This window comes from Acanthopagrus latus, chromosome 22 (genome assembly GCF_904848185.1).
Source record: "Acanthopagrus latus isolate v.2019 chromosome 22, fAcaLat1.1, whole genome shotgun sequence".
Lineage (NCBI taxonomy): Eukaryota > Metazoa > Chordata > Actinopteri > Spariformes > Sparidae > Acanthopagrus > Acanthopagrus latus.
This window is the reverse complement of record NC_051060.1, coordinates 3,000,721-3,024,741: the sequence shown is the minus strand read 5'-3', so window position 1 is coordinate 3,024,741 and position 24,021 is coordinate 3,000,721. Positions and strand designations below refer to the sequence as shown.

The window sequence follows — 24,021 nt, the reverse complement described above, 5'->3', positions numbered from 1 at the left end:
GCCTAGAGATTCCCACCCCTAGTATCGATAAGTATGGTATTGATAAGCAATATCAGTAGTGGTATAGGTGTTTAAAAAATCCTGACCATACCCATCCCTAGTTGTTTCGACTAACAGGTGCAGTTTTCTCATGATATGGCTTGCCATTGCACCCCTTTACCTCTTGTTTAAATTGTGTCTTTCAGGGTGACTTGTCTTACTGAGAGCTACTCTCTCCACAAACCAGAGAAGAAAGACTCAAAACTTGCGATGTCATTGGGCACAAAGTGTGGCGCTGCTTCGTAGACAATCAATGTGAAATTATTTTTGTTGAATATATATATACAGTGGGTACGGAAAGTATTCAGACCCCTTTAAATTTTTCACTCTTTGTTTCATTGCAGCCATTTGCTAAAATCAAAAAAGTTCATTTTATTTCTCATTAATGTACACTCAGCACCCCATCTTGACAGAACAAAAACAGAAATGTAGAAATATTTGCAAATTTATTAAAAAAGAAAAACTGAAATATCACATGGTCATAAGTATTCAGACCCTTTGCTCACTACTAGAGGCACCCTTTTGAGCTAGTACAGCCATGAGTCTTCTTGGGAATGATGCAACAAGTTTTTCACACCTGGATTTGGGGAACCATTGCCATTCTTCCTTGCAGATCCTCTCCAGTTCTGTCAGGTTAGATGGTGAACATTGGTGGACAGCTATTTTCAGGTCTCTCCAGAGATGTTCAATTGGGTTTAGGTCAGGGCTCTGGCTGGGCCAGTCAAGAATGGTCACAGAGTTGTTCCGAAGCCACTCCTTTGTTATTTTAGCTGTGTGTTTAGGCTCATTGTCTTGTTGGAAGGTGAACCCTCGGCCTAGTCTGAGGTCCTGAGCACTCTGGAAGAGGTTTTCTTCCAGGATATCTCTGTACTTGGCCGCATCCATCTTTCCTTCAGTTGCAACTAGTCGTCCTGTCCCTGCAGCTGAAAAACACCCCCATAGCATGATGCTGCCACCGCCATGTTTCACTGTTGGGATTGTATTGGGAAGGTGATGAGCAGTGCCTGGTTTTCCCCACACATACCTCTTAGAATTAACAGCAAAAAGTTCAATCTTGGTCTCATCAGACCAGAGAATCTTATTTCTCATAGTCTGGGAGTCCTTCATGTGTTTTTTGGAAAAGTCAATGCAGGCTTTCATATGTCTTGCACTGAGGAGAGGCTTCCGTCAGGCCACTCTGCCATAAAGCCCCCACTGGTGGAGGGCTGCAGTGATAGTTGACTTTGTGGAACTTTCTCCCATCTCCCTACTGCATCTCTGGAGCTCAGCCACAATTTGGCCATAATTCCCCTTTTGCCATAATGCAACATGCAAGACATTGTACTCATCAAATACAAAACTGTTTTTGCTTCCATTTGATGTCAGTTGAAGTAATCTGAATGAGAAAAAAATAAAGACATTCTAGCAAAGTATTCTGTTTGAGCTCTTATTGGTTTATTGATACTGTAAACTACGCACTGTTAAAATAGTGAATTACTTTTTAAACAGTAAAAGGTAATTTTATGCTGGTTATTATACATCTTGAAATCTCAAAATGGCATCTGCAGTGAATAGATTGAACAATACTGTAAAATCTCAGCAGAAAAATGTATATATTTATAAGTGGATGAAAGTAAAAGTAGATGTGACATAAACTTTCTGGTTTTTGTACATTCAAAACCCATTACAGTAATGGGAAAAGTCATTAAAGACATTGGATAGTTACTGTCGAATAATGTTTATATAGAGTAACTTCCATACATTAATGGGAAAAACATGTAAATATATAGGGAAGTTGCTTGTAATTACTGTCAAATAATGTTTACATACAGTAAACCGTATGAACTAATGGGTAAAGCCTGTCAATATATTGGATAGTTGTGTGTAATTACTGCTAAATGTTTATAAAAAAGTAAATTACTGTTTTTTATTATTAATTTATAAGAAAATCCTGTAAATATATTGGATTGTTGCTTAAAATTACTGACGAGTAAAGTTTTTATAAAGCAAACTATACAACTTCATAAGAAATGCCTGTACATGTACTGGATATTTGCTTGCTATTACAGTCAAATAATGTTTATATAAAGTTAACCCAATACATTATTAAGAAAAGCCTGTAAATACATTTGATAGTTGGATAGTTGCTTGTAATTACTGTCAAATAAACTTCACATAAAGTTGACCTCGTACAATAATTGGAAAAGTCTGTAAATCTGTTGTGGATGATGCCACGGATGACAGCAGGGACCTGCCAGTGACAACGCCGCTGGGACCAGCGGCCCTCGAAGCTGAACCAGAAATGCAGGAGTAGTACGAGATGACTGTGGATCCGGCAATGTGGAAAGACACAAGCAGCGATCGGACAAAGACCATACTTATTCAGAGAGGCGCTGCAGAATTTCATAATGGCAGGTCGACCTACCCAGCTTCTGCCAGGGACAGAACTATTGGAGTTAAAAATCGCCAGTCAAGTGTAGACTGTTTTGATAATACACACATACACATACACAGTTTCCAACAACTGCTACATCCACACTTGTGCACTAGTAAACTAGTTGTCTGTTGTGCTGGTGCACATACACGTGTGTGTGTGCACATGTGCACATGCATGTGTGAGGGCCTCTAAGAGTCTGGCCCAAGGGCCTGTGAATTCTTAATCCAGCCTTGCAAACACACGACCCAGATGATGTCCCACTGACACCATCCAGCCCAGCAGCACTGCAGGGACTCCTGCTCAGCCTGTTACTGTACATCGTCTGTAACTGTTTTAATATTGTTTTTAATGATAATTGTTTTTGTTAATAGTGAATAATAATCTGTAAACAGTTATTTATGCTGTAATTTTGTGAATAGTTGTAAATGTTAAGATCTTAATAACAGGGGGCACTGCATAGTTTGGTTGGTATGACCCGGGCTCGACTCCCAGCCTGGGTCCCCCCGCAGCGTGTCACTCCCCCCCTCTTACCTTGTTTCCTGTCACACTCTTCAGCTGTTCTATCAATAATAAAGCCAGAAAAGGCCTATATATATATATATATATATATATATATATATATATATATATACATATATTTTAATAATAAAAGAAGACATTCAATCCCTTGTTGTCCCTGAAAAGTAGCACCTGCTGTTTGCTGTTATAAATTGTCCTTACGTTGTAAATGCTAAATAGAATAGACAACGTGTAACTATAGAAAAGTATTTTATTTCATGAATGATATAAAATGAACAATTATGAACAAATAATTTAAAATAACTCATACATTAAATAACAACAGATATAAGGATTGTCCTCTGGAGCAAAGAGCCTCTCCATCCTCTCTGCAGCCTCATGTCCTCCTCCATCCTCCCTCCTCTTCCTTCTGGGCCCTGGCTTTCCTCTTCCTCCTCATCGTCGTCATCCTCCTCCTGGTTACTTGGCCATGTTGTGTCCTCAGGGATAGAGGCAGTTAGGACAGGGGGGGCAGTGGAAGACCTCTGTCCTAACACCTCATCCATGAGGACAAACCAGGGCCCAGTAGCAGCGCTGGGCCTCCCGCTGACCCTCTCCTGTCCCTGGATATTAGCAATCCTAAAGCAGTGGCAATCAATCACGTCAGCAATTTACAGCAAATTATGTATTAACTTGCACTTAAAACAAATATCATTTAGTTTCCACATCATCATTCAAACCTGCAGCTACTTTGTACTGGTTCTTTAAATTGTCCCACTTGTTTCTGGCCTGCTGGGGTTCGACCTTCCTCTGCAGGCCCATTGTTTCCAAAACTGTTCTGAACACAGAGAGAAGCGAGAGAAAAGGTAAACACAAGATCACATTGACACAGGGTTGCAAAGATTTCTGACATCAGGACAGGCACATGGGCTATTTATTATTGCATTACTTCCATCCAGCTGCAGAATGTTTCGCCCTGTGAACAAATGTTGTTCTGACCTCGGACAGTGATGAAGCTCTTTGTTTGCTCCCTAAAGCACAATGAAATGTAAAAGATGTTTTGTGTTACGCCAACAGACAAAAGGGTTCTAATACAGAAAACATATCATCATGATAAGGATAATCATAAACTTAGCTCTTTATTCAAACGTTCAACTAGACTTTATAGTTTACAGTATGGAAATAAAGCAGGGATCACAGCCTGATCTGAATCTGTTCATATTGGTCCATTTATGTAGGCCTACATTAAGTAAAAATATTATATATATATATATATATATATATATATATATATATATATATATATATATATATATATATATATATATATATATATATATATTTTAATGTCCCATGAAGTTTAACATATCTGGCGTTGGATGTTCAAAGGAGCAAATACCGAGTATATGCCCAATACTTACATTTAAATGAGAGCTCCGCGCCACTTGACGTCGCCATTATTTATTTATTCATTTCTTCTTTTCGGGCCCGCGATGAATCTTGAGATATGTGAGACCACGAAGGGTTGTAGCAGTGCACACTCCAAACACAAGTAAAAGGGGGGCGCATTTGTGGGGTTCATTCGGAGAACACTTTGAATTGGGACACCCTTCACCGCGGCATAGTGACGTAATCGCACTTCAATTGCGCACTCTAAGTGTGCAGACCCTGGGACACAGCCTGGCGTTTCACAGCATCACTACTGCCAGCCGACGACACCTTCACTTCTCCATGTGATGCTAGCAGAGTGTTGACGCTGTGTCGTCGTTTTAATACACAGGTGAGATCAAGCCAACATTAAACACTAGCGTTCAGCTCATTAACAGCTAGCCACTGAGCGCAGGAGCGATAGGCTAATAACATCAGGCTAACTTGCTAACAGTGAGCTGTTATTCACTGAAGCAGGACCGTTAACGTGAAGAGGCTCGTTGTGAACATGACATCCTGTGGGTCATGTCGGAAGACATGGTTGGTGACATATGAAGGTGGTATTTACAAGGAAGTGACGTTAACGATCTTTTTTTTTTTTTTTTTAGCGAGCTGTCCGTCTGCGTAGTGTGGAGAAATGAATATGCCGCTCGGAAGGAACGGGTTGATCGGTCTCGCTGTAGGAGCCACAGCAGGTTTGAGCTTGATCGCCTTCATTTTCTACCGTGAGATTAGAAAGAGAAAGTCCCAGAGCGTGGTGCTGGAGGCACAGACAGTTCCCCGACTGTTCGACGGGGTGGACGGAGCAGCGCTGCTGCAGGAGACGCTGGATGCTCAGGGTGGGTTAACTCTGCTCCGCCTGATACTGGCACCAGCTTATCAGGAACGTGTGTGTGTGTGTGTGTGTGTGTGTGTGTGTGTTATTCAGTTGAATTAAAGGGGCGGTGATGTATGAGAAAGGGAAAGCGGGGGACTTGCAGAGCGATATTTTAGGACTATACTGATAATTGGGACCAGGCTGAGGGGGGAAATGGTCACGTCAGGTTAAAAATTTTGCTGTCAAGGAGTCATATTCAGCACCAAAAATAATCAAGTCTGTAATGGGAGGAGGGAGAATGTGATGTGTAATACGGGTCTCTTGGTGTGTATGTCTCCCTGCATCAGGAGACCCAGATCTTGAAGGGCCTGATTCACCTTCAGAAGTGGAGCCAAATTCACCTCCAGCCAAAATAATTACTATGGTCTTTTCTATAATTTTTTCACAAATCTTCTAAAACCTCTACCTGAATCACCAGATGATCAATACACCTGGGTAGCTCATGACCTTGTAAGTTTGCATGCAAGTTGTGCTCTGTTGGCTTACACAGGGATTGTAGTACTATGTGACTTTGAGGTATATCTTCATACACAACCCATGGTGTAAAATACAATATTAACACTGGAACATATCCATGTGAATATTCTGCATCCAAACTTCCGTCATGTTAACCCATTACTACATGGGTCTTCTTGGCAGTATCATTAAGAAAATACATCATCTACTTGAATTATGTGCAGGTAGATGAAGGATTATCCAGATCATCCATTCTGGGCCTTGACATCACAGGTGTTTATGTATGTTATCACAGGTATTTATTATTCCTGACCCACCCCCCAGAGAAGTTCAGAGTGGTAGCCTTTTCACCATGAAAGTTTTTATTACTGTTATAGAATCCAACAAAACATGTCCTCACCATCTTCTGTCCACTGCTGAGTGGAGGTAAGCTTAAAGCCAGACCGTTGTTTGAGCTGTGTCTTTGTCCTGTTGGGGTTAGTTCAAGTCTCAGCTCTCACATGTCTAACATGATGTATGGCACTGTCTTCCTCAAGAGTTGGAGGCCCAGCAGCAGGCACTGGCAGCAGTGGAGGCGGTGGTGCAGGGCCTGTCCCCAGAACAGCAGCTGGAGCTCAGGAACCAGCTGGACCAGGTGCTGAACTGTGTGGCCTCCCTGCGCTCCGAGGTGGCGGAGCTGAGGGGCGGACTGCAGGACATCGCTGTGCAGATCATCCAGGATGTGAAGTGAGTGAGAGTGTGCTGAGTTGTAGAGCATCTATCTGCCCCCTTGACCCAGTATGCACTGAACCGAATAGTAATCTATTTGAGGGGTCATCATACCGGATACCATCTTGCATGGAAAAACATGGTTCTAAACCCAGTAGTCTTGTGACTCAAGTGATTGAAATTGTATTAGGCTTAATCACTTGTAAATGCATTATCAATACTAGCACTGCAAGCAGTTATTAACGGGGGCCAAGCCCCCCCGCGTGACTCGGACCCTGCGCACTGCAGAGGCCACGGAAGTTTGCCCTAAAGGATGACAGGTTCGGGGCAAAAACAAGTGAGGACACAGGCCAATGTCTGAGCCATGGTATTCGCTAATGGGAAATGCACTGGAAGTGCAAAAGGCTGAATGTGTGCCGATTTTGCCGATTATGCCCACTTTGGCCAATCGTTAGTTAACTATATGGCTGTCCTCAGGAGTGACCCCATATCAGTACTGTTTCATTACATTTCTATTATTGCAACAAAAAATGAGAGTGACAAGGAAAAATGCATTTATGTTGATTAATGTGTGGTGACTTAAAGGAAAAGTGCAGCAGAAGTTGGCGGGGCCTATATCAGAAAACCTAGCTCTATTCGAGAAATACATGAATATAATGTTTATGAATGTGTTCTTTAAAATGTGGAAGTTAAAGGCAAAAATGCATTTACATCCATTATAGGGCCACCTATTGGCCTATTTGCACCAAATTTGGCGCAGAGCCTCTGGATGACTTCAGGAACAATTGACTTAAGTTTGATGTTGAAAGCATTTAGTTTGACCGAAATATGAAAGCTTGTAATAAGCCACGCCCACACTGACCAGTCATGACCACCTTCAAGCTATGGCCTCAGGATTGGCCCTACATCATACCGACCAAATTTCATAAAAATCAGTGTAGCTACTCAAGAAATATAAACTTCCCATATTTTTAGCGCCCCCTTGTGGCCAAAATTTGCCAAATTCAGACCATGCCTTCCCAGTCTCAACCAAGGATCTCAAATTTTGTGTTAATAGAATTTAGTTTGAGCGAGATATCAAACAGTTTACATTTTTATAGCTAGTTAGAGAAATTAGTTTGTTAATAATTTGCACATTTTTTGACCGAGCAAAATTCTTTTGATAACTTTAGATCAGGTCCAGCTGAAGAGTGTATGGCCCCTCGGACTTTGCCCCCTAATATTCATTATATATCTTTAAAACAAGTCTAAACGAGCAAAATAGTGAGGGCAGTGCTGGGCAGTATGACCAAAAATATATATCAAGGTATTTTTCAAAATAAAAAAAATAAAAAAACGGTTTTACGGTATATGACAGAATTTTTTTTTCATGCATAATCAGGTGTTCACAGCATTTTCTACTGGTTGAGAGAGGAATTACTAGCCCCTTTTACATAAAAAAGGCGGCACATTTGCTGCAAGGTAAAGGCTGTACTCTGCCACCCTGTCTATCTGAAAGGGAGGTTTAATATTCCTTCTTTCCCAAAAAGCCACCACTGGGGTAGGCATAAAAACATGTGATGTGACAGGAAGCATGAAGTTGGGCGTGAACAGTGGCGTACAACATATGCAATGTGGCGCACTTGATAGATTTACTTAACTAGACAAATTGCATTTCCTGCGAAAATACAGTGTGAATGCTGAAGGCCGAAGGGAAATCTGCTGAATGTACTGCCAATAAGCTGAAAAAGCTGAAAAGCTAAAGGCAGAAAGAGCATAAACACGTTGATAGCTGAACAGTTTCTGTAGCTGAACATGAAGCTGAATGTATATAGAAGCTCAAAAGGCAGAAAGATGAATATTTTCAAAAGATGAAAAAACAGAAAAGCTGAAGAGGGCTGAAAGAGTTTAAAAAGTTGAACATTTTCAAAGCTGAACATGAAGCGGAATGTTTAAAGGAGTTAAAAGGCAGAAAGATGAACATCTGAAAAGGCTAAAAAGGTGTAGAGCAAGAGGGCTGAAAGAGCTTAAAAAGGTGAAAAAGACTGAAAAAGTGGAAAGTTAAAGGCAGAAAGAGCTTTAAAAGTTGAGCATATTGATAGCCGAACAGTTTCTGTAGCGGAACATGAAGCAGAATGTATAAAAAAGCTGCAAAGGTACAAAGATGAATATTTTAAAAGATGAAAAGGCAGAAAAGCTGAGGAGGGCTGAAAGAGTTTAAAAAGTTGAATATTTTCATATCTGAACATGAAGCAGAATGTTTGAAGGAGCTGAAAAGGCAGAAAGATGAATATCTGAAAAGGCTAAAAAGGTCTAGAGCAAGAGGGCAGAAAGAGGTTAAAAATGTGAAAAAAGACTGGAACGGTGGACAGTTAAAAGCAGAAAGAACTTATAAAGGTGAAAAAAACACGGAAAAGTTTGAAAGTTAAAGGCAAAAAGAGCTTAAAATGGCTGCATCATCTATGTAAATTAAAAGATGTTGGATTCAAATCCAGCTGAAGAGAATTCTCTCTCCAGTGTTCCAGCTGCTCTCACTCACTCACTCTAGCTGACGCAATACACACGCATTCTACAGATACACACGCTGGAGAAGTAAGAGACAGAGATGAAAATGTCCCCATAAGAATGAATGGGAAAATGCCTCATAAACCCCTGCGATTTTAGAAAAAACGTTAATAGTTAGGGTCAAAATATCCATATGGTGAGTGAGAGGAGATATTGCTGAACTCGGTGATCTGGTTTTTATTTCTGGAAAGTGAGAAATGAGGGCACAAACGCGAGAGACAAATCAGGTACCGTCTGCTGTCCTCTAGAAATTTAGGCTCAAAATTAACATTGCGGCTTATGGGGCAGCTGCTTCACTTCTTGTCGCTCCAGGGCTTCCACATCCAAAACTGTAACTCATACATCTAAAATGAGACCATCATCTGAAAGCCAACAAGTTTTCCTACATTTCTATGTATACATTGTCTATGTTGAGTAAAAGGTTTGGGATCTAAATCAAGCTGAAGCGAATTTTTTTTCTCACTTTTGGAGCTGCTCTACACTCTGGGGTGCAGCAGTTGATGATGTCACGCACTCTAGCTCACGCAATACACACCCATTATAAAGTCAGAAGACGGGCTAAAAGTTCTTCCAACTAAAACTGTGATTAGTCCAAAATCGTACAATATCTTTAAAAACTGAATACAAGCCCAGTAGTTCAAGGTTTTGTGACTCTTTTAAAGTTGGAATGGTGTCTAATCAATAAATAGATTCAGATAAATATAATCTGAAAATGTTTCTGTTCGATGCATCTCGAGTCAGCAGGATTTCCCATCTCATTTGAATGCAGCATGAAGTCATACTTGTACTCTGGTACGATTAACAGTAACTGTATAGTACAGTCAGGAGCATGTACGTCAGTGTCATGATGTAACTGTACAGACTATGTGCTTACATGTAAATATGGCAGATAATTTTCATCGGTCTCTCCTGTTCCATCATGATCATAGTTAAGAAGGAGCGGCTTTTATCTCAGGTAAATATCTCTCTACATTAATAATGTAACTGCATTGTATGGTGCAACCGCTTGTAACTAAGGTGGAGCGTAGCTTCAACACTAGATTAAAATGACAACGCCTTAGAATTACACCAGGCTGCAGGTTTTTAAATAAGGCTGTTACTGTCTAACACAATAAGAGCTGATATTTCTCAGACTGCACATCTACAGGGGCTCCTTAAAGTAACTGACTGACAGCCACAGATTCAGCTGTAGCAGCTGCAATTCTTGCCTAAGGAGAGTGCAGAACCGCAATAATCAGAGACCTGCTTTCTACCAAAGTCAATCACATGATGGTTATGAGCTGGTGCTAGTGCTGGTTCAGTGTAGAGTCACATCATTCAGTCACTGTATACATTTCCAGGTCTCAGCATTGTTGGGAGCAGCGACAGAAATTTACGTTGACTCTACAAGAGCTGCTCCTGGCTTTGCAAGTGTCCATTAGCATCTAAAAATGCATGGCCCTCTGACGACTGCTGCGTTGATTAATTAAAATGGTTAAAATCTTTTGTTTATGCTTCCCTAAGTCAGAACACACTACACTAGCCATGGTGTTTAGTGTCTAGACCACTAACGTGTTGGTGCCACTTAAGATCCAATTTTCCTGGCTGAGAGCAAAAAACTGGTTCCAGAGTAGTACTAGCTCTAAACCAGCACTGGGTCAAAAAGGGGAGAGTGAACATTCAAAGTGGGCCTGGCTCCACACATGGTGGTTGCTGGTATGTTGAACTGATGTTTGTTCCTTGTTGCCCATTTTTAGGAAGGGAGTGGAGGACAGTCAGCGGGTTCGTCGACGCCGCCATGTCGTCCACAGGGAGCGCACCAACTCCACCAGCTCCAGCTCCATATACTTCACAGCCAGTCAGGGCATGGCCAGCACATATGAAGAGACCAGTGAAGGAGGGTAAGTGTCTCTGAGACACCATCTGACATTATACTACTGTAAAGAAAGCTGTGTCAGCAGTTTATATTGTAATATTATGTGTCCCTTTTCTGTTTCACAGTCATTTGATCCATTCTCACTTTAAAGTTGCACTCATCAACATTTTAAAGGGTTGTTGTTGCAGTTGGTGTCTTTAGTTTGTGGGAAGGAAGATGAGGAGGTGGAAATACATTATTCAGAATTACTGAGGGATACAGGGGCGGCTGTGGCTTAGAGGTAAAGCCACTTCGTTGTTATCACTTGATTGTTTATTCTGTGACATATCTGCATTTTTATTTTGTGTTTTGTGAATATCAGGCTCGCCCCTGTTTGGTGAGTGCAGACGAGACGCTAGCAAACGAACTGAACTCCTTCTATGCACGTTTCGAAGCTAGCAATGCTAATGCTGGGCTGACTAATGCAGATAGAAGGAGCTCTTCCAGTGAGGCAACACTCAACCCCGTTTTCTCTGAGCACGACGTAAGAAGGGAGCTGAAAAGAGTGAACACTAGAAAGGCATCAGGCCCAGATAAGATCTCAGGACGAGTCATCGGGACCTGCACTGACCTTCTAGCTCCAGTGTTCACCACCATATTCAATCTCTCTCTTGCACAATCCACAGTCCCCACATGCTTCAAGATGTCCACCATCATCCCTGTGCCCAAGAACGCCTCCCCAGATGATATGAACGAGCACTGACCTCGGTGGTTATGAAGTGCTTTGAGAGGTTGGTGAAAGACCACATCTGCTCCTCTCTTCAAGGCACCTTAGACCCACTGCAGTTTGCCTACTGCTCCAACAGATCCACAGACGACGCCATCTCCCAGGTCATCTACTCCACCCTCCACCACCTTGACAGGGGGCTATGTCAGACTGCTGTTCATAGACTACAGTTCAGCTTTCAACACTGTAGTCCCCAGCAGGCTGGCTACTAAGCTGCATGACCTGGGCCTGAATCCATCAATGTGTGGATCCTGGACTGCCTGACTGCCAGGCCTCAGGTTGTCAGAGCGGGAGGGCACACATCACACACCCTCATCCTCAACACTGGTGTCCCCCAGGGCTGTGTGCTGAGTCCTTTACTATACTCCCCGTACACCCACGACTGTGCCGCCAGGCACAACTCCAACACCATAGTGAAGTTTGCGGACGACACAGTTCACTAACAACGACACACGGGCCTACCTACAGCAGGTGTCAGACCTGACAATGTGGTGTAAGGATAACAGCCTACTACTAAATGGAGAGAAGACCAAGGAAATGGTGGTGGATTTCTGCCCACAACGTTGCAGGACCTACAACCCTCTCTTGATAGACGGGACACCAGTGGAGAGAGTGAGCAGTTTTAAATACCTCGGAGTACACATTTCCGAGGATTTATCAAGGACTGTACACACGGACACTGTGGTGAAAAGGGGATCCTGATTTCCTTCCACTCTGCTGCTGTACAGAGTATACTGACTGGAGCCATATCTGACGCCTGCGCTGTCATAAAACACGCACAGAGAGGATGAGGAACAGTTTTTTCCCTGCGGCAATCAGAACCCTGAACTCTGAACAAAAAAAAAAGGTTTTATTGTATTGTAGTTATTATATTTATTATATTCTATTGTATTTTACTTGCATTGCGTTATATTTTTATTTTTACTTATATTAAAGGGATATTCCGGTGTAAGTTTAATCCATGGTCTAACACACTGTGACACCAAGTAGGACCCCCCCTCGAGAGATAAAGTTTGGGGACCACTAGCTTACGTAGTAACAATAATACACTGCAGTAAATCGCCATCAAAAAGCCAAAAATAATGCTCAGAACAGCACCAAATTTCAGCAACATTATAAACAGGGTCCCAGCACATATTTCAAGGAATCAAACATTTGATATCGTTGCCGGCTTTGTCGGAAAATATAAACAAAACTCTTCAGCTGCAGGCTCGTTGTGGGGAAGCCCTGTGAGTCGATTACCAAGTGCAGTAGAGTTCCGCAGCTCAGTGAATGAAGCGACGCCTGCGAGCTAGTTCAGGCAGTCAGCTCGAGCTGCACTGCACTTGACTCACATCAGAGAAGCTATCAAATCCTGGTCTACCGCTGCTTTTTTTTTCTAAAAGAGATCTTTATCTCTATTAGGCCACCTCAACTTTGCTAAGCACATTATTCCGCAAGGTCGTTCATTTGTATCACGCTTGCTAGAATTGGCTCATTCCGTTCAAAATCTAAGTGACATCATAGTCTTAGACGAAGGCTGTCGCTCAGATTTGCGTTTCTGGGGCTTGTTATGTGATGAATGGAATGGCATTTCTTTCTTTTATAATGACTTTGTTGAGTCTTCAGATTGCCTCCAGTTTTTCACTGATGCGGCCCCTTCCGTTGGTTTTGGGGGGTTTTACATTAACGAGTAGTTTGCAGACGTCTGGCCACCTGAAATGCAGTCCCTTTGTGACAAATCCAAATCCACTGCTCATTATGAGCTTTACCCTATCGTTGTTGCTTGTTCACTATGAAGCAGTAGATGGACCAGGAAATGAATTATGGTGTTTTGTGACAACGCTGCTACAGTACAAATAATCAATAAGGGGCGCTCTAAAATACCAATAATTAATAGTCTAATGCGACGTTTAACTTGGACATGCGTTCTAAACAACTTCATTCTGTGAGCTACCTTCATTCCTGGTCATGAAAATTGTGTAGCTGATGCTCTCTCCCGCTTTAAATTTCAGGAGTTCAAAAGTATGTAGCCCTCCAGCATGCCATGCCCGCCATTCAGTCAGATGACTCTAGATTAAGTACACCCAAGCCTCTGCAGGATCTCTTGGACTCTGCCTCAAAATACATAAGACTTGGTTTAGCAAAAAGTACTATTAAAGCATATGATTCAGCTTGGTATTTCTTCTCTTCTTTCTGTGCCAACCTCATCCTTAGTCCTATACCAGAAGATATCTCAGCAGTTTGTGCATTCATTGTATTTTCATTTGAGTCCTCCAATCTTCAAATCCAAAGTATAAAAGCCATGCTAGCAGGGATTCATTTCCACTTAAGATGCCATGATCCAGCATCCCAGAGCCTTCTTGGGAATCCTTCCATCCAACTGCTCCTCAGTGGCCTCAAAAAGGCACGTCCTTCAGGCAATGATGAAAGACTACCTCTCACCATTTCACTGGTGCATAAGTTGGTGTCAAGATTAAGACAAGGGTGTTTTTCACCTTACATTGATGTTCTGTTGGAAGTGGTTCTGCTAATGGCTGTCTTCGGGTTTCTCAGGTGTGGTGAATATACGACCAGATCTCTCTCCTTTAATCCTCAGCACAATCTCACTCTCTCTGATTTAACCATAGAAGATCACATGGACACTATATTTCTGAAACACTCAAAGTCTGATAGATCTCGTCAAGGCACCCAAAGTATCATTGCTAAAACTAACAATTCTTTTTGCGCCTTCTCCTCCATGATGAAATTCCTGCAACATCACTCTCCGACCCCTTGGTCGTTATCGCTGTTCATCACTGATGGTTGCAAACCCATGGCGAGATCTTGGTTTTCCTCAAAGCTGCGCGACCTCTTCCTGAGCTGTGGTCTTTCCCCAGAACACTATTCCCCTCACTCCCTGAGAATTGGCGCAGCTACAACTGCAGCTCTCCTTCTGCCTACATCGACGCTAAAATCTCTGGGCCGCTGGTCATCCTCAGCCTTCTAATGCTACATCAGGCTCCACAAGAAGGAGATTTTGTCTGCACAAAAGCTCATGAGCTCCTGTACCCTCTAAATGCATCAATAAAATTTGGTAGCTACCTGGCTGTTTAATTCTATTATCGCATATCAGGTGGTTTGCTGGGTTAGTATTTATTCAGCTTAGCATGTCTTTGCAATGTGTTTACAGGAGGATTGCTGCTCACTAGATAGAATATTCCCTTCATGGCCAAGGTGCTCATGGGGGATGGCTACACGGCGGCAGTGCCAGGCCCACACATAGTAGAGCCTCACGTCAGAAGCGTTGGGTTCCTAATCCGTGCAGTTCTGGGGGAAATGTATTTAATCATCACGCCCCAATATCTCATGTAAACGTATCCGCGGGGAGTGATGAGGTCAGAGCCTCGACGGCAAAAAATCTAACTGTCCTGCTGTAATAAACATTTCAAACGTGAGTTGTCTGACTGAAATGAAGCGACGCCTGCGAGCTAGTTCAGGCAGTCAACTTGAGCTGCACTGCGATATACACATGTGATATTCTTCTCTCTCCAGACCATAACACAAACGCACCCTCCCTATTGAGCGGGCTATTTAAACGCATGAATTTCCCTTCTCTCCCTCTGGCTCGTCAATGCTACTGTTGCTCTGCACAAGCATTGCCGCCCGCTCTTTCAGCTCACCACCACCCCAGCATCCACCTGCAGGCTCTGTCTAAATGTATTTAATCATCACTCCCTAATATCTCATGTAAACGTATCCGCGGGGAGTGATGAGGTCAGAGCCTTGACGCCAAAAAATCTAACTATGTCCTGCTTGTAATAAACATTTCAATCGTGAGTTGTCTGACTGAAATACCATTACTGTGAGACTCTACTGCACTCGGTAATGGACTCACAGGGCTTCCCCACAACAAGGAGGCTTCTTGGGTGGTGAGTTTTGTTTATCTTTTCCGACAAATCCGGCAATGTTATCAAATGTTTGATGCCTCGAAATATGTGCTGGGGCCCTGTTTCCAATGTTGCTGAAGTTTGGTGCTGTTCTGAGCATTATTTGTGGCTTTTTGATGGCGATTTAGACTTGAACCAATTTACTGCAGTGCATTGTTGTTGTGCGGTCGTTTCTGCGGATGCTAAAACTATGTAAGCTAGCGGTCCGCAAACTTTATCTCTCGAGGGGGGGTCGTACTTGGTGTCACAGTGTGTTAGACCGTGGATTAAATTTACACCGGAATATCCCTTTAAGCACAGAAGTACAGTACATGTCAGGAAAACATTTCACAGCGCATCCTGTATGAGTATGTGACAAATAAAACATTTGAATCCTTGAATATCTTTGGTCCCCATAAATGATGCAACAAATTTAATATGACTTTTATTGCATATCCATGCAAATGCATATATGCACCCTTATCCGAATATTCCTAACTCATTTTGTGTAGTGTCTGCCATCTTAATACCCAAAATGAGGCTGATTAAAGAGTCCATTCGTGATCTAACAGTGTTCAGGAAAACTTAGCAGGCCCCATCAGATCATCCCTGCTAAGACTTATAGACTGTTAACTAGTGCCATGTATGGTTAATACTGACTGACTGACTTAGTGTTTAGAACACAAATACACTCAAGTGACTTGGTTTGGGCATGTTTCAGGTTGAAATACAATCCACGACGATTGTTCTGGAGTAAGTATTCACCTCATAGTCACATAATGGGATATATGTGATTGCTGGACGGGGCTGTGCTGAGCTGCAGTAAAATATGACTGAGGTTAAATGTTTCTGCTGGGACTTTCTTCAAATGGTGCTGATGTCAACTCGATCATGTTTCTGTGGGAGCATTCTTATGTTAAATTCTTCACAGCAGTTGTATTCTAACTTGGTGTTTGTCTCACACTTAATCAAAGAAGTACAGCTTCTGCAGATTGGATATTGCACTTGGCCATGATGCAGTTTTGATTATATTTTGATTGATTGTGCAGCCATAAAAAATGCATTATTTCTCTTGCCTTTTGTGATGGAGCCATTTTGATTCAGAGACTGAGGCTCTGAATCAGACCTCAGCTTGTGTTGTAAACATTTGGAATAGTTTCATAGAGAAGAATAAACCCCTGCAGAGTATTTTTCAGTGCTGTAAGAATCCCTCTCACCTCATGATTCTCCACCGATCCTCCATGTGTGTTGCAGGTACTCGACGGCCTACGCTGAGTCGGACTACACAGATCGTGACACAGACAGAGAGGAGGGTGAGCGGGAGCCTGAACAGGAGTCCGAGGAAGACGAGGACAGAAGCTGCGCCACTGTCCTTACCCTGCGCCAGGAGGACTCCCAGGAAGAGGAGATGGAGGAGAGGGGGCTAGAAGAGGAAGATGCGGAGGAGGAAGATGAGGGGAGGCTGCAGCTGGTGACTGAAGCTCCCAGTGGGGAACTGGCTCTCCTCCTGGCTCAGAGTGACATCCTCCACACAGGAGATGCCAGTTTAAAAGCTGAGGGCTTCCGTCTGCTGCTGGACAACAAAGCAGAGGTGAGGGACACCACTGAGACTGACTGTTCATGTTATGCTAAACTAGAGCTGAAACTATTACAGTATTATGTACACATATGTTATTCCCATACATGTGTCAAACATATACAGTTACACTTAGTGAAGATACTAACATAGCAAATGTTAAATGTTGACAGCCGTGTCACAGTCCCAAACTGCTCTACTGTGGTTCATTTGAGCTCAATATCTCTGTGTTTTTGGACTGCGGGGCAGAAAGAATAAGCGTGATGAAGACTCACTTTGTAATTTGTTTTTTACATTTATAGACAAATCAGTAATCAGAAAAGTCATTGGTTTGTCATTTATGGGTGAAGTTGTTTCAACCATTATTGAAGCTTATGTTTTAACTAGGGATAGACACTGTCCCATGTCTGATATTCTTCACTCCAAAATGAGATATTCTTTTGTAAAAAGGGCCATGTTCATCTGTGAGTGAGACTGCTGCTGGACTGTGGTGTGGTTGTGTATCTGTGCTTTAGGATCAGCTTAAGTCTCACTCAGGATCAACAGGAAAACCAGAGCAGCTTATCACAAAGTTGTCTCAGTCTACTATCTCTTCCTCGTTGCTGTGTTGTCTGAGACTTCATCTACTTGAAGCTGTCTGTATTCCAGAGCTTCATTCACATTTAAAAGGAGTGATCTCACACTCTCTCCCTCTCCACCGACCCACTAGGCCGGGAACCAACTTGACCTTGCCTTCACAAGGTCCTGTAGCAGCACTCTCTGTTGCCCTGCTCACTGTGCTCATCGCTGTCACTTTATATGTGCCCTTGAAGTCCACCCCCCTCCTCATCCCTATGCTTCACACGGTCACCACCTGCCGCAATCTGAAATCCCTCTCTCCCTCCACTCTCTTCTCAACTGTTCTCACTACCATCCTCAGATCAATTTACTCTGTCTACAGAGGAAACCTCCTCCACTCTCTTATCTTCCCTCTCCTCCTCTCTAGACACTCTCTGTCCCCACACCTCCCAACCTGTCTGAATCTCTGTAAACAAATAGATCGGTGTTGAAAATGGAGAAAATCATGTCATCCTGATGACCTTGCTCACTACCACCACCTCCTCTCTGACTGCAACCAAATCTACCTTCTACCTGACACAGATCAACTCATCTGCCTCCAACCCCAGGAAACTATTGTCCTTGTTTTCTTCTTTCCTCACCCCTCCTCCCCCCTAGGCTTAGCTGACATCCAAAACTACAGACCTGTATCTCTTCTTTCATTCCTCTTTAAAACCCTGGAACATGCAGTCTACAACCAACTGGCCTCCTATCTTTTCCAAAATGACCTCCTTTTGACCCAAATCAGTCAAGCTTCAGGACTGCTCACTCCACTGTGACGGCCCTCCTCATGGTGACTGATATTCTTCACTCCCACAACAAAGAGCCTCATCCCATTCTTCAACCACCAAATCCTCCTCTCCACTCTGGCTGAACTTGGCATCGCTGACTCTACTCTAACCTGGTTCACATCATACCTGACAAATCGCACCTTTCCGGTCCTCTGGAATGACTCCTTGTCCAAACCAGCAGTCTGTTTGCAGTCTGCAAACTGGTTTCCCTCAAGGCTCAGTATTAGGACTACCTCTGTTTTCACTATACACTAGATCACCAGGCTCTGCAATCACATACTGACGACACTAAACTGTTCCTCTTTTCCCCATCAGCCCTCTCCAACACCCATGCATTTCTGAATGTCTGGCAGACATCTCTGCTTGGACAACTGCGTATCACTTCAACACATCACTTCAGTAAAACTGATCTCGTCTTCATCCCGGGGAAAGACTGTCCTTGCATGGACCTGTCAGTCGCTGTCGAGGATGTCACAGAATGGCTTCTTGTCGACTGCTAGGACGCTGGGTGTAATCCTTGATGATGGACTGTCATGCCCCCCAACATCACTGCTGTGGCACAATCCTGCAGATTTGCCCTCTACAGCATCTGCAGGATCCGGTCCTTCATGGCAAAGGATGCAACGAAACTCCTGGGCAAAGTGCTGGTCATCCCCCGCCTAGCCTACTGCAACTTGCTCTTGGCTGCGACTCCCAGCCACTGCGACTAAACCATTGCAGCATATCCAGAAAGCTGCAGCATGCCTTGTTTTCAATCTACCTAAATTCTCCTCTGTGACCCTGCTCCTCCATGACCTCCACTGGCTTCCTGTTGCGGCCCGCTTCCAATTCAAGACGATGGTGCTGGCCTTCAAGGCCATCAATGGAACTGCACCCATCTACCTCCAAACACTGGTCAGACCAAACGTTCCAGCCTGAGCACTTCGCTCTACTACATCAGCTGGCTGGCTGGTACAGCCATCACTGTGAGCAAAAAAATCCCGCTCTGCGAAGTCACGACTCTCCTCTGTTCTGAAGCTTCAGTGGTGGAATGAACTCATGACCAATGTCAGGACAGCGGAATCACTCACAACCTTCCGCAAAAGACTCAAGATTCATTTGATCAGAATTTACCTCGACCCTGCATAGCTTAACTCTGTGTTGCTTCAGCTGAGTGTGGAAAGGCCTGAAAGTGAGAGACAATGCCCTTGCCTCATGTGGACATACTCTTAGTCACTCAGAACTCAACACATTTAAACACTAGTTATTTGACTGGGCAGTTGTGCATTATGTGATAACTGACGTATAAGTTTAGTACTTAAGATTAGCAGGAATGAATTTTAACATGAAACTTTCTGTAAACTTTGAAGTTATGGATGTTTTCGTATGAATTTAAACGCTCATTTAAGTTCCAGCTCCTGCTGAAGGCTGCTGGACAGTCGAGACTGAACTTCCATCACCATTATTGTCAGGGCTCATTACACAACAGACAATAACCAAGAGACTTAACTTGACTATCATGACCCAAAAATTGCTTGGGAAAAGTAATCTGATTACAGTACTTGAGTAACAGTGTTGTTCCGTGGACACAGTATGGAGACAGCAGGGAGTTTCTATGGCGACTGGCACGGGCTTACAGTGACATGTACGAGTCCGCTGAGGACAAGCAGGAGAAGATGACCTACGCACAGCAAGGTAAAGCATTTGCACACAAACACCAATATAAGAATGATTATGTTGTCTTTTGACTGAAACGGGGAATTAAATCAAAGTAAAACAAAGGGTGTGTGCTGCTGTTGCAGTCAGTCTGACATTGGGTGAGTTACACAGAGAACAAAATTATGATGTCGTTATATTGATGTTGTGAAGAGATGGTTCTAGACATCTTCAGTGGGACAATGAGCAAAATGTGGTGTTACTTCCTATTGGCTGCCACTACCGCCAATAGGAAGTAACACCATCATCACAAAATGTGATTAGAATAAATCCTCTGGTGTGATTTCAGATTGATTTTTCTAACTCTGGTGAAGACTTCCGGCTGCTTATAATAATGATGTTCAGCACAGCTACACAAAGGGAAGTATCTGTATCAGAGATACACCATGTGGTAAAAACAAAATGAACATATTTACATTTACAGACACATTCTAACTTTAAATATTAGCAGTGGTGCATCATGGAGCATTTTTTCCAGTGTATCAAAATGAATCTGAAGCTTTATTCATAAAGTTTTCATTTAAATTCAGGTAGTCATTTTTATTTAAGGTCAGGGGTCAGACCAATTAGTGATAACAAAATAACTTTTATATACTTTTTTTTCAATTCATTAACATCACATCTTTCACATCTCAAGTCTTTAGTAATTAATTATTTAAGAATGCTGCTGAAAATACAGGTTACTTGGAGACCTGCTGAACAAGGTCTGATTTACGAAATGAATTCGTACCAGAGGGTCTTTCGTAAGGTTTCGGTTGCGGGAAATTTGAAATTAACGTGAATTTTCCTGTATTTGTGGGATTTCATTGCGCGGGCATTTTGCCGTACCACGGGCAAAAATATTGCCGTTAAGTGCCTTCGTAACTTGAATTTTTCATTAAATGGAGTCTTCGTAAGCCGGGGTTCCACTGTATAACTGATAGTATTTTAGGAGTAAACAACCTTCATGGCTTCTTTTGAACAGAGATTTCTGAGTTTATGAGGTGCACATGATGCAACTTGACATCCCTGTTGGTGCACCTTGTATCAGTGTATGGGAGCAGTAGATTGCAGAGTTTAAGATGTGCACCAGAATGCACCATGAGGTCCCTCCGAGTGTCACAATTAAACAGTAAATTAGAGACGCAGTGACAAATGTATGGAGACAAAGAACACCTAAACACAGCAAAGAAGCTCATCAGAGCTTCTTATTAAATGCCTAGCAAAACTAACTGTCAGTGTGGTGGAGAGTCTTACAAGTTTTACTTGCCAACAGAAAATATCCCCACAGTTGGAGCTGCATCAGACATAGTCTTTTGAACATGTGGACCTAACAGAAGACGTAGTCAGAGCCAGTAGACAGAATGTGAGTGTTGTTGTTTCTGTCAGTGACCTGTGAGCTGTGTTGCAGGTCGGGAGGAGGCAGAATCGGCCCTGAAGAAGAAGGGCCTGAATGCCGAGTGTCACAAATGGTAAGAAGGTGAACTCAGCCGAGCTCTCTGGTGATCATGTGCTCTGTCTTCATGTCACAGTGTGGTTGTCTTTGTCTCCAGGTTTGCTGTGCTGACAGGACTGCCCTACCAGAATGACAGCATGCACAGCAAGCTGAAGAGCAGCCACATATTAAAGGTAACATGCGCTCACTTAATGTGTGTCAACACGTGGTATGTAGATAATAATTAGTATTTGTGCATCCCTCAGGAGCATCTGGACCGGGCCATCGCCCTCAGAGACGATGACCCCCTATGTTTCTACCTGCTGGGCAGGTGGTGCTATGAGGTGAGACTCCAGTCTGATCACATGAACACTCATCAATCCAACATCAGCAGTGAACAGCCATGAGTGTGTGCGTGTGTGTGTGTGTGCGTGCGTGTGTAGGTAGCCACTCTTGACTGGCTGGAGAAGAAGGCAGCTGCTGCTATTTTCCACAGTGCCCCCACCACCACCCTGCATGACGCCCTTGAGAACTTCCTAAAGGTACCATACTGCTGGATATGTCTGCACAGTTCTGCTGCTTCACATGTCAATCTGACATATTAAATATCTGTTGAATATACACTCTGTTCAGCTCTGTAACGACACACAGTCAGTTTGATGGGAGGGTGATATCTTGTGTATTGACTGAACTTGCAGGCAGAGGAACTGAGTCCAGGTTTCTCCAAGACCGTGAGGCTTTACATTGCAAAGGTACTCAACCTCACCACATGTCCACAACTCATTTAAAGAATGCTGTCATAGAATTAAACCATCTTCACTGCTAACATACTATGGTGTATTTTCTGGTTGAGTTCTTGTGTGTGTGGACTGTGAGGTCTTTAAACAGGAACCATTGTGTTGTTTGAATTGTAGTGTCACATGGAGCTGGGAAACATCTCTGAGGCCTCAAACTGGACTGAACTGGCTCTGATGATGCCCACAAATACTAAAGATGTGAGAGCTCACTAATCACAATGAGAACAAACATGTGTCTCTGAACTGCAGAATGAAGAATAAGTTAATTTGACAATCATTTACATTGTTTCCTTTTTGATGTTTCCCAAGGATGAAGAGATGTCTCAGCTGGAGGCTCAGCTTCACAGATGTACTGACAGAAAAATCTGAATTGGTTTTCTACAGAGAGCTAATGACAGAGATTGGCTAGTCAGGCTGCCAGTCAGTGGTCATTCAATCAGATGTGCTCTACAAACAGCATACCCATCACCTTTCCCTTCATTGGTGAATCTTTGTCATACTGTCACTGTGAAATGATATGGAGTTTAGTGATGTGTATTTATTTTAACACAACTTATACCTTTAATTGTTTTATCTGTTTCGTTGCCTTTTTAACTGATTAAACACAATAAGGGGTTTTTTTCATCTCAGAGACTAAAATGCGATCTGCACGGCTCGATAAACTAAAGCAGAGTAGCCCAGACTGAAACTTTCAGTTGTATTGTGATGTTAAGATACAAGACCTGCATGGATCTAAAGTTCCCTTAACTGACTAACTTCCTACCGTGTCTCTGCCCATTGTACTGTGGAAAGTATTTAATAAAAAGGGATCACACATATTTAAAGAGCATTTTAATTCACACCAAAATTAAACTGCATTAAGGGTTATTTATTACATAATCTGCACTTTCATTTTGTTTATTGGCCGGTTTAAGTCAGATTTTAGTTAAACAAAGCAGTGGGTTCATCCATGGGGACTAAAAGACCAAAGCCATTCCCACAAGGTCAGGATGCCATGTTGGAAAAGGATTCCAGTTGTGTTCTCTCATTTCATCAGTGGAACATGTGGGGAAATGTACCACAATGCAAATATTCTGACACTGACTGACAGTGACAGGACAGTAAATATGTGGACACAGAGCTGGTGATCCAGTTTGATCAGGGAGGTTTAAAGAGCTTTAAGGTAAAGAGGGAAGGTCAGTATGACAGATAGATCCTGTTGAGATTTCTCTTCATGGATAAGAAGTTGTTCTGCAGGGTTCTGTTGTTCTCTGCCAGATGTGTTTGCTTTGTGGCGATAAATGATATTTCATGTACTCTGTAGTGATCACACTACAGTGTCACCTCACTGAATAGCCCCTCATTAGAAAAGTATGAAGTGACTGCACTTGCACTGTGATTGAATCGTTGCAGCGTATCAGTTAAATGATGGTGTGGAGTCTGTGACTGAAAATATTGTTTTTGTACCTTGAATTTTTTGATGGGTTTCTGCTGCTTACTGTCTAAATCCTGTTATTTTCTGAAGCTGCTATACGTGAGCAGGTAATACTCTGATTTACATATTATATTTAATGACACTTTGCTCTTCATTCATTGTTCATGTTGCTTGATTTTGCAGTCACTGCTGTTACCAACTGACACACTGAATAAACTTTTTGTATTCGCGTAATTTGCAGTCGAGTGTGTTTAGTAACCAGT

The 24,021-nt window shown here is 42.7% G+C and overlaps 1 protein-coding gene across 1 annotated transcript; it reads left to right on the top strand.

The window, feature by feature from the left end:
• Positions 1 to 4,576: 4,576 nt before the first annotated feature.
• On the top strand, positions 4,577 to 23,992 carry rmdn3 (regulator of microtubule dynamics 3). The gene is made up of 13 exons (XM_037085779.1): positions 4,577 to 4,733; positions 4,990 to 5,220; positions 6,251 to 6,440; positions 10,703 to 10,846; positions 16,729 to 17,065; positions 20,010 to 20,112; positions 21,524 to 21,584; positions 21,666 to 21,741; positions 21,814 to 21,891; positions 21,991 to 22,089; positions 22,246 to 22,299; positions 22,462 to 22,542; positions 22,654 to 23,992. Exons 2-13 carry the CDS (start codon positions 5,019 to 5,021, stop codon positions 22,711 to 22,713), a joined length of 1,485 nt encoding a protein of 494 aa, XP_036941674.1. The 5' UTR covers positions 4,577 to 4,733; positions 4,990 to 5,018; the 3' UTR covers positions 22,714 to 23,992.
• Positions 23,993 to 24,021: the final 29 nt, after the last annotated feature.